At 37.0% G+C, this 14954-nt stretch overlaps 1 protein-coding gene across 1 annotated transcript in view; it reads right to left on the reverse strand.

The window, feature by feature from the left end:
* Positions 1-14566, reverse strand: part of LEPR (leptin receptor) — a 75618-nt gene extending 61052 nt beyond the window's left edge. The window contains exons 1-3 of the mRNA XM_052637728.1: positions 14527-14566; positions 9673-10002; positions 7425-7548 (exon numbers count right to left, since the gene is read on the reverse strand). Of these exons, the coding sequence (XP_052493688.1) occupies positions 7425-7548; positions 9673-10002; positions 14527-14566 (494 nt within the window). The remainder of the gene's footprint in view (positions 1-7424; positions 7549-9672; positions 10003-14526) is intronic.
* Between the last annotated feature and the right edge of the window lie 388 nt (positions 14567-14954).

Below are 14954 nucleotides of genomic sequence, written 5' to 3' on the forward strand. Positions count from 1 at the left end.
GACTCTTGAGACTCCCTTGGACTGCAAGGAGATCCAAACAGTCCATCCTAAAGGAAATCAGTCCTGAATGTTCATTGGAAGGACTGATGTTGAACCTGAAACTCCAATACCTAGGCCACCTAATATGAAGAACTGACTCATTTAAAAAGACTCTGATGCTGGGGAAGATTGAAGGCAGGAGGAGAAGGGGATGACAGAGGATGAAAAGGTCAAATGGCATCACCGACTGAATGGAAATGAGTTTGAGTAAACTCTGGGAGTTGGTGATAGACAAGGAGGCCTGGCGTGCTGCAGTCCATGGTTTGCAAAGAGTCAGACTCGACTGAGCGACTGAACTGAACTGAACTGAATGCTAAATCCTCTGTACCTCTCTGCTTTGAGTATTCTGCTCCATTAATCAAGCCCCGTTTTACTCTGAACCCTTCACTCTTGTCTCCTCAGTTCAGCAATATTGTAGGGTTCTGTTTGAGTTCCCCCATCTTGTATCATGTCCTGGAAGTTGTCTCCACCCCAGAAAACGTTCATAATATATAACTTGCTTTGTTTCCTTCTCTCAGGAATCACTGTTCTGTGTTGACTTTGTCCATTATCTGAAAATAGATGTTTATTCTTTTATCAGGTTTTCTAATTGTTTATAGTAGCGGAGTAATTCCAGAATATATTATTCCCTTATGGCCAGAAGCCACTTTTGTTGACCTTTTTATATTAAGTTCTGAAGACTGTATTCACATAGTTCAAAACTTGCTTTTCTTTAAAGGCAGTAGTGAAACTGGGTAATTACTTGGTGGAAATTTGTGATCAAGGAAATCTATGTTTTAAATAGGGGTTATTGATTTGGTGTATATTTCACTTTCATATATATATATACATAAAATTGAATTTTGCTCCAGTCACCAATCACATATTCCCCACTTCCTTTCATATCCTCACTGGCAGTGTCCTTAAAATGTAGATATCTGCCAACAGTCTATTCAAGGTATTTGAATAAAGGAATGAAATTGAGTCATTTGATGGTTTAGATGATGCTAGAGTCTGTCATTGGAGAAGGAAATGGCAACCCACTTCAGTGTTCTTGCCTGGAGAATCCCAGGGACGGGGGAGCCTGGTGGGCTGCCGTCTATGGGGTCGCACAGAGTCAGACACAACTGAAGCGACTTAGCAGCAGCAGCAGCAGAGTGTGTCATACAGAGTGAAGTATGTCAGAAACAGAAAGATAAATATTGTATATTACTGCATATATATGGAATTTAGAAAAATGGTACTGATGAACTTATCTGTAGGGCAGGAATAGAGACAGACATAGAGAATGGACTTGTCGACACAGGAGGGGAAAGCGAGGGTGGGATGAATTGAGAGAACAACATTGACATAAATACACTATCATGTGTAAGAGAGATAGCTAGTGTGAAGCTGCTATATAGCAAGGAGCTCAGCTCAGTGCTCTGTAATGACCTCTGAGATGGGGAGGTGGGAGGAAGGCTTAAGAGGGAGGAGGTATATTTATAATTAGAGCTTATTCACATTGCTGTAGAGCAGAAACTAACAAACCATTGTAAAGTAATTATACTCCAATTAAAACATAAATTCAAAAGTAAATGAGAGTTATTGCAGCATATGTATTGGCTGAGAGGAAAACTTGATGATGCAAGAACGAGAGGAAATAATTGCAAGAACAAATTCCTTGAGTGACAACAGGGGATGGGACTCAAAACACAGAAGAAAGGGCTCATTTTATATTGGAACACGTTAGCAGTTAAAGATGATAAGGAAAACTGCACAGGCACAGACATCAGCAGGCTGATAGATTTTGGTGAGAAAAGCAAAAACATGAACTCATACCGCCACTCTTATTTTCCCAATGAAAACCAAAATCAAGATCATCAGTGAGTTTCTCAGGCTTGCTCTAAGAGAAGCCAGCTGCCATATTGTGATGTGCTCTATGGAGAACCCATGAGACAAAGAACTGAGGGAGGCCTCCTGTCAAAGCCAGGGAGAGACAAAGGCTTTCTGACCAGTGGTCAATAAAGAACTTGGAAGCCGAGGGAGTGAGCTTGCAAACAGATCCTCCTAAAACTGAACCTTAAAATAACTGCAGTTCTAGCTGACATCTGCATGGCAGCCTTGTGAAAGACATTGAGGCAGATGTCTTCAGATGTTGCAGCTGGGTTCTGGACCCATAGAAGCTATGAAATGATGAATGATTTTTGTTTTAGGCCACTAAACTTGGGGTAATTTATTATATGGCATAGATAGCCAAGGAAGATACTAGTACCTGGAAGTGGGGTGCTGCTATAATACCTAAAAATGTGGGTGTGGCTTTCAAACTAGGTGATGCAGAGAGGCTAGAAGTATTTGGAGATGCATGTGGAGAAAGCCTGAAATACCTGGAATAGACTGTTGGCAGATATCTACATTTTAAGGACACTGCCAGTGAGGACATGAAAGGAAGTGGGGAATATGTGATTGGTGACTGGAGGAAATGGGATCTTCCTTATGTTGTGGCCGAAAGCTACGTAACACATCTGCGGTTCAGTGGACAGAATAGAAGGTGCCTATTGAACTGGTGATCTCTCTCCAGGCAATTTCCAAACAAGTGTTGAAAGTGCCTCTTGTTTCTTCTTGCTGCAAGAGGAGAGATAGTCCTTGAGAAAGGGCTGTTAGACAAAAGAACTTTTAATAGTACTTGAGAGTTGTGAAATTCTCAGCCTCTCCAGCTGGCAAACAATGTTAGAACTAAGAAATGGCTTCTGAGCAAAAATCAAAGGGAAGGCAGGGAAGAGCTTATTTCTAAGAGCTCTATGGGCTTTTATCTAATGGAGTGAACCCTAGTAAGATTCCCAGACAGCTGTGTGATCTTGTGAGAGAATTATAGTAGAAACACTTTGGCTTAGACTGAAGGAGACTGAGGTAATAAAGGGAGTAGGCCTAATATGAGGGGTTGGGGGGGAGATGGTCAAAGAGTAGGATCCTTGAAACTGAACTTATAAAAGAGATCCAGCTTATCAGCAGTGGCAAGATCCATGAGAATCGGTGAACTAGATGTAGTGAAAACAAGAAGAGTCAAAATAAAGCTTTCAAGAGACAAAGTAAACGAGGTGTTAGCAGTTACGAAAGTCCAGACTCCCTCATGACCCTTGCCTATTCATCCACCTTGATTTCTCATCATTCCCCAGCATCCCAACCACACATTTGGGAATTTCAAGTTCTCAAATGTCTTTATTTGACTGTGTTTCATTGCAAATGCTCTTCACTCTCTCTGGTTCATTCTTCTCTCCCCTCTTAGAATCTAAACAGATACTTCTAGCGTCTGCAAGTCCCCATATGTATTATATCAAAGCATTTTCCAACCTTATGTTCTTTATCTTTACTATTAGGTCCAAGAGGGCAAGGGTTGAGTCTGAGTTGCTTAACGGTGTTCCCTATACTCAGTTCAGAGTCTGATGTACTCATAGGCACTTCACAAAGGAAGGAGAGGATTTCCTTCCTAGGTTTAAGAGAAAACTTCAAAATAGCAAATATCTGTGGTAGCTCTACTTTGGATTCTCTGACAAACATTAATATCTGAGTTCAAACAATGCTTTCCCATAAGGGATTTATTTATAAGGCTTTAAATTCCTTTTAAACAATAGATTTTAGTTTCCTTTAAACTTATTTACACACGGAAGAATTTGAAAGAGTTCTCTTGTGAATTCTCTAATGCCTTGGGGAGGTGCTTTTGATGAAAAACTTTTCTATAGTAATCATCAATATAGAGTTTCTATTCCATAGAGGTTTCATCTGTTATATGGGCCAGTTCTTCCTCCTGAGCTGAAGAGTCTTATTTAAATTATTTGGAGATGTATTGTCCAAAGATATACACAAAAATAGCATTCAAGATAGAAACAGCATGTGAGAGTTGGTGAAATGGACATATTAACCAAATTATACAGTGAAGAGTACAAATAAAGTGGCAAATGGGAATTCCCTGGCAATCCAGTGGTTAAGACTCCACACATTCACTGCAGGGGACCAGGGTTCAATCCTCAGCTGGCGAATAAAGATCCCACATGCCACATGGTATGGCCAAAAATAATAAAAATTATTTCTTTTAATAAGTGGAAAGAAAAAAAACCAAGACATTTCTCCAATGGTATGCAGTTAGGACAGGTTTTCCTATATTGATATTTTCAGAAACCTGAGTTCAAAATAAAAGAAGGTTGAAAGAATCTACTAAAGTCATCATATTAGCAAGTTGAAAAATTATTTAATATTATAATTTTCTCATTTTTCTGGGTCCATTTAGATGAACAGACCAATGACCACTTAGCTGACTAAAGTTCAAATTCTCAGCTATCGCTAGTTTACTATGCAATTTTGAAATGTTCTGATATATTCATATATAATATCCTTCTCATAGAATGCAGACCTCCAGACATAACTATGGCCCACACATTACGAAATATAAATCCTTACACATGGTCATAGAGCTATCAAACTGGGCACATTACCCTACCTCACTGATAATATTTGAAATTCTCTTGAATGGCACCTAGTGAGATTTTGATCACCACCAAAGTATTCAGATCATCACAAAAATGTACTTCATTGTAAAGGAATTAGTTTCTCTGAGCTAAAATGTGTTTTGGTTAAATAAAGCAGGAAACTTTATGCCCCAGAGGTCAAATATATCCTCATCAACCACAATGCTTCCTTTCTTCGCTCAAGACCCAGAAGTTGTGGTGAGTCTCCTTTGCTCTAAGACCAACCCTTCATCTGTGCTCTTTTTCTGGAACTTGCCTACTCAACTATTCACTCTCTGTCACAAATATTCAATGTGTCCCCTTCTACCATATCTTCAATTTTTCTCTCTCTGGGTCATTTTCTATAAACTAGAAGCAAGCTCATTCTGTCCCATCCTTCAGATGTTCTCCTTTGGCTGTGCACTGCCTATTACTCCTCCACCTTCCCCATTTCACTACTCAGCTAAGCTTCGTGGGCCTCTTGAGATTTGCAACCCAGTCATTTCTGTTGTGGACATTTATCTACTAGCTGCCCCCAGCATCTGCCTGGAAAAACTACTCTTCTGTTCGACTGAAACACTGGCAGATAGATACAGCACATTCTCACCAATCAGACACTCCCATTCAAGACACTGGCCCTAATGAGAACTGCACTTATTAAAGCAGCAGGGGTTTGACTTCTAGACTTATCTAGTGACCAGCATCAGAGGTGAAAATTATCACACTCAATGTCCAGATGAGACAGCAGGGGGTGTCGTATCTGTTCTACTCCTAGGGTGACTTTAAAAATTAGTTCAGGGAATCCCCTGGCGGTCCAGGGGTTAGAGACCAGCATTTCCACTGCAGAGGGCACTGGTCTGATCCCTGGGCAGGGAACTAAGATCCTGCAAGCCACGTGGCAGGGCCAAAAGAAAAAATCAGTCCAGCAGTTTAACGTAAGTTGTAAATATTAACTGCTGCTACTGCTAAGTCGCTTCAGTCGTGTCTGACTCTCTGCGACCCCACAGATGGCAGCCCATCAGGCTCCCCCATCCCTGGGATGCTCCAGGCAAGAATACTGGAGTGGGTTGCCATTTCCTTCTCCAATGCATGAAAGTGAAAAGTGAAAGTGAAGTTGCTCAGTCCTGTCCGACTCTTAGCGACCCCATGGACTGCAGCCTACCAGGCTCCTCTGTCCATGGGATTTTCCAGGCAAGAGTACTGGAGTGGGGTGCCATTGCCTTCTCCAAAATATTAACTACAGTCTGATAATCAGTAGAAAAATAAGGATGATAGTAGCTTTGCTTCTTCTAAAATTTGTCATTTACCTTTACACAAGAAATCTTTCATATTTTGGTTATTAGCTCACTCATCCTTGAAATCTCAACTCAGCTGTCTCCCTCCTAGGGAAACCTTCACTCCTCTCTTTTCCCACCAGTACACTAGGCTTCCCCACCGGATGCTCTCACATCAGTCTTGTGCTCCCGCATCAGGAATCACTAAAACTCAAACCCTATTTTGAGACATATTTGTACATATCTGTCCAAATCACTAACCTATGAATGGCTCAAGAGCAGAGACTATAACTATCCTTTTAAAATATAAGACAGAATACATTTTCCAAATTAAAAGCATGAGGCAAAACCAAGAATGATGTTGTGTCAGGTTAATGGGAAAGTATAGCAAGAAGATCTACCCAACAATAGAGTCTAAAAATACATAGGACAACATATGGCAAAATAGTGAGAATACATACATAAATCAACCATTTCAGTTATTTTAAAAAGTTGAAGTAAAACATACATTTACCAAAGTGTCTGAATACATCCTTTTTTTTGACATCTGTGTTCTTTAAATTTTTTCACTGTGGTAAAATGTACACAATATAGACCATTTTAAGTGTACAAAATTCAGTGACACTAAGTACATTCACACTGTTGGGTAACCATCCTTACCATCCACCTTCAGAACTTTTGTCATCTTCCCAAACTGAAACTCTATACCCAAGAACAAGAATTCTTCATTACCCCTCCTCTAGTCCCCGGCAGCCATCATTCTGCTTTCTGTCTCTATTCATCTTTATATGGACAGTTTCTAGCACATTGTCCCTGATTTTTTTTTTTTTTTTTTTTTTAGGATGCACTATTCTGTTCTCTGATCAGGGCTCAAACCCATGCTGCCTGTACTGGGAGCACAGAGTCTTAACTACTAGACCACCAGGGAGGTCCCAATTTACCCCTTACTTATAGCACCTCAATAACAGCAGAACTGAGGGAGGTGAGTAACAACAAATGAGAAAGAATTTTAAAGAGTTAAAATTCAAGGACTTTCCTGGATGTCCAGTGGTTAAGACTCCATGCTTCCACTGCATGGGCTGAAGGTGCAGTCCCTGGTTGCCAACCTAAGATCCCACATGCCATGCAGCACAGCCAAATAATTTTACTTTAATTCAAATAGGAGTGGTAGGTATTATCACTGGAATTATTAGAAAAACTTGAAGGACCTATTTACTGTAAGAGTTGTAAGTATGACTGTTCGAAACCACTGTTGTGGCTCTCTACCGAGCACAAACATATATTAAGCACATACATTTTCAAGACAATAAAAAGATCAAATATGAGAGAAAAATCTACCAGAAAAATAAATATAAACTTTCCCCCTTTCTTCAGTCAAATACCTAAGACTCCCGAATTTGAGTTTACACTTCTTTGCAAATATATGTCCATCCATATCTATAATGTCTTGCTACCTGAACCAATATGAGGAGAAAAGAGAAAACCTAATAGAGGAGAAAGTCATACAAAAAATACAGAAATGCACACTGATATAAAAGGAACTACAGGGATAGGAGAGCTTTCATAATCTACTTCTGTACATGCACGCTCTTGTATTTCAGAAAAAAAACTGTGTCATGGGAATGTCTACATTTATTTATTTGGTACTTACAGAACATATAAAAGATGGACCTTAAGGTCATAATTCTTGAAAGGATTCTTAAATAATGACTCAATATAACAGATGAATAATTTCAAGTCCTCTTTCATCCAGCACTGTATGTTCCAGTGTGCACCTGAATTAAAAATAAACTAAATTAAATCTGAAAAAAAACATTCTGAACAGCCCAATGAAAGAGAAGGGCTAAATTAAATTTACCAGTGTTCTGATACAACTACCACTGTCCATTCTGAGAGAAAAAGAACAAGCTCTAATTGGTCATATGTCTGTGCCCATTTAGTCCCTTTGGCCTTCAGTTTCCTTCTTCATAAAGTAAGAGAATTAAATTCAATTATTGTTTCTCCAATTTTTTTAAATCTTGAACCACTTATGTAGGACAGAAGACCCCAAAACTCACCTAGTTCAGTTCATCCTCACTTTCCAAGAGACAAGAGAACATGAACTATCAAAGTACAGCAAATTTAGTGTAGCATTTCTATGTCTGCTTTAGCAGTAAAGCATGGTGATTCACACTGGAATCACCAATAAGATGCATATCTTAAATTTTTGTTATTACAATACTATAGGCCCCACATACAAATAATGAGAGTATATTTCACTGTATACTGAAAAATTCACCTGATAATGATAAACTATTGGTGATTTATAATTTAGAAAGCAGGCACAGCAACAACTAAAAATTATGACTAATTTAATACAACACCAAAAGTATCTTAAGCAATACTAACATGTTTTCCCATTTGGAGAATTTCTAGCTAGTAGTGACTTTGCATAGATTGAGCCTTATGAAGTAAATAGCCCATGTGGCAGAAAATTACATGGAAATCCTCAGTAACCACCACTTAACCTAGTAACTTTAGTTACACAAAGTTAAACTCACTAAACTAACTAGTTAATAGCCCTTATTTATACATGAATTAAAATCTGCAGCATCATAATCATTTCACTTGATAACTGAAAAAAGTGCAAAACATTTTTTGATCATTTCAAGGCTAATCACAAGGACCTTCACATTTTAAGTCCATTCTTAATATATCCAACAATCATTGGAATGGTAAAGTCAAGCTCCCTTACAAATTAAAAAAAGTGCTTCATTTAAAATTAAATGCCTAAAGACAGAGACACTAGGAAGTATTACTTCTAACTTGTTTTAAAACTCTGATCTTATTGCACAGTTATGCTTTACCCTTACTCCTAACCTGATCTCAACAAACTATTTCTTCCCTCTAATCAGTGGTGCTTTGGCACTACAAGGGACATGTGGCAAAGTCTGGAGATCCGTTTTGATTGTCACAACTGCTGAGTGAGTGTTACAGGCATCAACTGGGTAGAAGCCAGGGATGCTTCTAAACATCCTGTGCTTGAGCTTAGCAGCTTGGTTATGCCCGACTCTTTGTGACACTATGGACTGTAGACCTCCTGGCTCCTCTGTCCCTGGGATTCTCCAGGCAAGAACACTGGAGTCGGTTGTCATTTCCTTCTCCAGGGCATCTTCCCCACCCAGGGATCAAATCCTTGGCTCCTGTGTCTCCTGCACTGTGGGTGGATTCTTTACCACTGAGTCACTGGTATAACGCACAAACCAGTCCCCATAACCGAGAATTACCTGGCCCACAATGTAAAAAATTTTGAGGTTGAGAAATTATGATGAACCCTACACAGGAGTACTATATTGATATATGCCTTTATTTTCATATTACAGATGTTTATGGTGCTAAGTCAATTGTCTCTGTTCTATTTAGCTCTTCCAGAAGGCTTGGAGATTATTTTGTTGTTTATATTTCCAGATGTAAAATTATTAATTACACTAGATACATTCAGTATGCATTACATTTAAACAACAAAAAAAAAAGTGATTTAAAATATATGCATTGGCTACTGAGATTCCTTGTTTTAGAATTTAATTAATTCAACAGGATTATCAACCATTTGATATTTTATCTATTTAAAAAGAATAAGATATACTTTTTTATTTTAAAGCAAATTTAGAAGACTATAAAAATATATTTTAAGGTTAAAAAATTCCCCATTTACATTTTTATTTTCGTGGGACATAAAATAATTGGGGACTTATTAGTTTGGTCATATGATAATCCTAATTTTATCACTAATATAAAATGGTAATATTTGCTCAGAATCACATCCAGAGACATCTATTTCACACAAGTTTCAGAGAATGAAAATATTTTATCCAATATAGTTAAGTAACAACTAATGCTTGGAACATTAAAATACTTACCTGTTTGTTGAAAAACTAAAGAATTTACTGTTATAACAAATGCCTTCCCTTCAATGTCATCTGCATATACAGAGCAGTTTTTATCTTCCTCGCTCCAAAAGCAACAGTGGAAAGTTGTTCTTGATGACAAGTTAGATAAGTAGTTACCACTTGAATTCAGCTTAGTTTCAACAACTGCCTCAGAACGTCCATTCAAATTTGAAGTGTTCTTTGAGATTCCAGGAGGAAAGAGGAAGTCATATGTTGTATTTGATGGCATGCAAGACAACTTGAATTTCCAGGGAGTAATTGGATATGCCAAGTTAAATGCAGTTGTTACATAAATAAATTCTGTTAGGACATTCAAAAGACACAGAAAAAAGCAATTAATCATTTTGATTAAGATATCAATAGGAAGTATCTAAGATTAAATGATGCAGTATTCAAAAGTTATTATTAAACTTTCTAAGTGCTCAATCAGTGCCTAATGCATAACTCTGTGCTTCCATTGAACCATGTGTTATACTTAAGAGGGTACATTTATTTGGGGAGATAACCTGACTCTTTAGCAACCCTTTTGGGAAATTCACACTTAATTTACCCTATTAATCTAACAACTCATAATTATATTTTAATGAAAGTAAATTACAGCTAAATTAAATTTCCTTTTCCAAAAATAAATAAATAAATAAATTACTCTAACGGACTTCCACCATAATGGCATCTGGATGTGCAATTATATAAGCAAACATTAAAGTGATGTTTTAATATTTCTTAAGGAGAATAATGCCAAAATGTTAACACTACTTTCAGTGAATGATTTTACAAAGGGTTTGTCTTCAACATCAGAACAGCTGGATGATTTCCTGAATATGCCTATGATTATCCAGATATACAATATCATTAAGATATGTCCTTAGTAGCCTCTAATAATTGATGAACAATGACAGACTTCTTACAGGAAACATTCACTGCTGATTAAAGATAATGTATCACTCACCCATAAAATTAAGAACAATTTTATAAACCTGTACCCTTCCAGAAAACCTTAAAAGTGATACTTGTTTTTTAAATAATTGTTTGAAAATAAAATAATTAATTCTCCATAATTCTTTCTTTTACAAGTTATTCTAATCATCCAACAATTGTGTTGCCTCATATACAAAGCAATGCAGAATGAGAATTCTAAGAATTTTGCATGGAGTCTATAGAGTGAGACCTTTGAAGGATTATGGTAAATGTTAAAATGTAAGAAAACAGAAATTATTAAAATCAGTTCACAAAAGTGCTATTCTAAATTACAAAAGTAATACATGTAAAAATATTTAAATACACAAGTAATGATTCTTACTTTGGTTTCTAGAGCATTCTATAAATATTAATAGAAATATGTATCAGATATAAAAATTAAGGCAAAAATGACTATCATGAACTAATTTTATTTTTCCCACACTGAACAATTAGGTATCATAACATCATCAAAAGACTGGTTCCAAATATGAAAAAGAGTACGTCAAGGCTGTATATTGTCACCCTGCTTATTTAACTTATATGCAGAGTACATCATGAGAAACGCTGAACTGGAAGAAACACAAGCTGGAATCAAGATTGCCGGGACAAATATCAATCACCTCAGATACACAGATGACACCACCCTTATGGCAGAAAGTGAAGAAGAACTAAAGAGCCTCTTGATGAAAGTGAAAAAGAGGAGAGTAAAAAAGTTGGCTTCAAGCTCAACATTCAGAAAACTAAGATCATGGCATGTGGTCCCACCACTTCATGGCAAATAGATGGGGAAACAGTGGAAACAGTGTCAGACTTTATTTTTGGGGGCTTCAAAATCACTGCAGATGGTGATTGCAGCCATGAAATTAAAAGACGCTTACTCCTTGGAAGAAAACTTATGACCAACCTAGAGAGCATATCGAAAAGCAGAGACATTACTTTGCCAATAAAGGTCCATCTAGTCAAGGCTATGGTTTTTCCAGTGGTCATGTATGGATGTGAGAGTTGGACTGTCAAGAAGGCTGAGCACCGAAGAATTGATGCTTTTGAACTGTGGTGTTGCAGAAGACTCTTGAGAGTCCCTTGGACTGCAAGGAGATCCAACCAGTCCATTCTCAAAGAGATCAGCCCTGGGATTTCTTTGGAAGGACTGATGCTAAAGCTGAAACTCCACTACTTTGGCCACCTCAGGCGAAGGGTTGACTCATTGGAAAAGACTCTGGTGCTGGGAGGGATTGGGGGCAGGAGGAGGAGGGGACGCCAGAGGATGAGATGGCTGGATGGCATCACTGACTCGATGGAAGTGAGTCTGAGTGAACTCCAGGAGTTGGTGATGAACAGGGAGGCCTGGCGTACTGCAATTCATGGGGTTGCAAAGACTCGGACACGACTAAGCGACTGAACTGAACTGAACTGAACATCATCAAAAGTGAATCATCACTGCAATTGTGATGCTTTGGACTCAATCCTTCTAAAATATGTTTCTGAAATTAGAACTTCTCACTAAAAAGAAATTAGGGTGTTTCTTTCATTTTACAAAACAATAAATGCTAATTAAAAACATTATATTCTCTAGCTGCACATGGAAGATTCAGTTGACTAAACTGAAATTAGCCTAAAAACCTCAAAGTATTTGAAAATTAAAATGTAATAATGAATGTCACATGGTAACTACTGAATCAGCTTAATTAAAAGATGATTCTATTTTGTTTACATGCTTCCTTTGCAAATGATATTTCTTTCCCCAAAAATGAACCCTAAATGGCAAGGAGTCCAGAATATTCATCTGAAGGCATAAGTTTATGTTATCATATGATATGTATTGTCATATGTTATACATTAAGGCCCCAGACACCTTCTGATTCACAAAACTTGACCAAACCACAAACCGTTCGAAAATCCAATGTAAAACATTACCATGGAACCTAATAAAAATTAGAAAATATAAGAGAGGGTGTTATCTTTCTTTGATAGTCCTTTGTGGTCCAGTTTTTCTGAATTCTGTAACAGTGGAATTATCCTGGATATTTTCTGTAGCTATATAGATGGCTACAATGACAAACAATAGCATGTGCAAGATAGAAGAGTCATAAGAAAGCTTCTCAGGGCACCTTTAAAGACTACAGTAACCAAAGAGATGCTCAGAACCAATTGATACACAGGTAATGGTTGCTAGGGGGAAAAAAGGGGGTTTTCTTAAAGACAGCCTGACTTTAATTTCAAAGACTTGGAACACAATCTAAATTAGATGATTTGAGTTTTAAAAAAATCAAAATATTTCTAGAATGCTGTAAGAAACCATTGAGAATAGTACAATGCACGGGTTCAGGCCATTGACCCTCTAAGCAGTGGAAAATTTGCATTTAACTTGTAGTTGTCCCTCCCTATACACAGTTCCTCTGTATACACAACTTCTCTGCATCTGCAGATTCAACTAACCTTGGACCATGCAGTACCATGGTATTCACTGTTTTTAAAAAATCCAAGTATAAGTGGACCTGAGAAAACCATATCTATATACTCAAAAGTTACTGGTATTGTGTGACCACTTTCAAACAGAAGCCTGTTATGTTTCACAGAAAGTTAAAACACAAGATCTTAAAAGAATGCTTTCTCTCCAGGATATTCCTGCAATAAGTAAGAGGAAGACTAGTATACATTTAATTTTTGAATATAATCTCGTGGTAGTCAAGGTGGGAATTCCCAAGGCATACACAATCCCTTGATAATATCCCCTTATAACATTATCTTGTCATTGTTTACCAGAATCATAATGGGGAATACCATTTAAATGACATTTCTTTTCCATTTTAGAATAAATCTGTTATTCTATATGATAGCCATTTATTTTAAATATTATCACCAAGTAAACCAGTCCTAGATAGAATTAAAATTTTGACAATCATCTGATATATACATATTTGTAATTTAATAATGCTACATTTGCTAAATAAAATCAAAATATTTAAATGTCATTATACCTTATTTCCAAGTAAAGGAATGATAATGCGTATCTTTGGCAGGAATGCAATCAAATGTGTGTTAATCAGTCATGTCCGACTCTGTGACCCCATGGACTGTGGCCCACCAGGCTCCTCTGTCCATGGAATTCTCCAGGCAAAAATATTGGAGTGGGTAGCCATTCCCTTCTCCAGGGATCTTCACGACCCAGGGATCGAACCTGGGCCTTCTGCATTGCAGGCAGATTCTTTACTGACTGAGCTACCACTTACATACTCATGTTGGACTGCAAAAGGCAAAGAGCTTGGAGGAGATTTCACAGTACCTATCAAATTCAAACTTGTATTTACTACTCAACATAGAAATTTCCTCTTCAGAAACTAATCTATAGAAATACTCTCCCAAATACACAAAGACGTATGTATATGAATTTCAATGTAGCATAATTTATTACAGAAAAAGAAATGTCTAACAATGGGAATTGTTCAAATAAGTTTATAACGTAAGGTACATTCATAAAGTTCATTGTTATGCAATTATTAAATAAGTATATTAATGAACACTAACAAGAAAAGTTATGAGGATAAACTGGAAAACTGTTAAGCAGGAAAAAGAAAAATACAGAATAGACAAACCAATTCTATTTTTGCGACTGCAGATATGACTGTGTGTGTGTGTGGTTGGGGGAGGGTATGTTTCTGGAAGGATATCCATCATATTGTTTCCAGGAGGTTGGGAAGAGTTTTCATTTTCACACTTCCATTTTTGTTTGATTTGCATTTTTAATCAAGGGCAAGAGAATTCCTAACTGGAAATGGGAAATTTAGTCAGCCAATAAATGTAACAACATCTCTAAGGGTAAAATCTCTACCTCATATATAGACATTTTAAAAGCAAATAACTTACCCCAATGTAACAAAGCCACACAGAATTTTTGACAAATCATCTTCAGAGAAGTACACCTAAAAAACAGTAAATCTAAAACCAGTACACACACAAATTTTTAAAAATGACATATACACAAGCCATCTATGGGAAAATATAAAAGGAAAAGGATTAAAACTAAGAATTCTTCAAATTGTAATCTGATAATAATACTCTGGATCAGTATCAGCATTTAACATGAATGTAAAATAGTAAGTTATAGGTTCATTCCTATGCACATGCTATTTTACCGTTAAAACATAAGCAGTACATTCATATATGGCTTAATCAAAAAAATGGCAATGTTCCTTCATGACATGACAAACCAGGACAGGTATCATAGATGAGACTGAATATTTAACTAAACCAAAAAAGCTTACAATGCCAATTAAATATGTACAGCTGACCTA

The sequence above is a fragment of the Budorcas taxicolor genome, chromosome 3 (genome assembly GCF_023091745.1).
Source record: "Budorcas taxicolor isolate Tak-1 chromosome 3, Takin1.1, whole genome shotgun sequence".
In the NCBI taxonomy this organism is placed as follows: Eukaryota; Metazoa; Chordata; class Mammalia; order Artiodactyla; family Bovidae; genus Budorcas; species Budorcas taxicolor.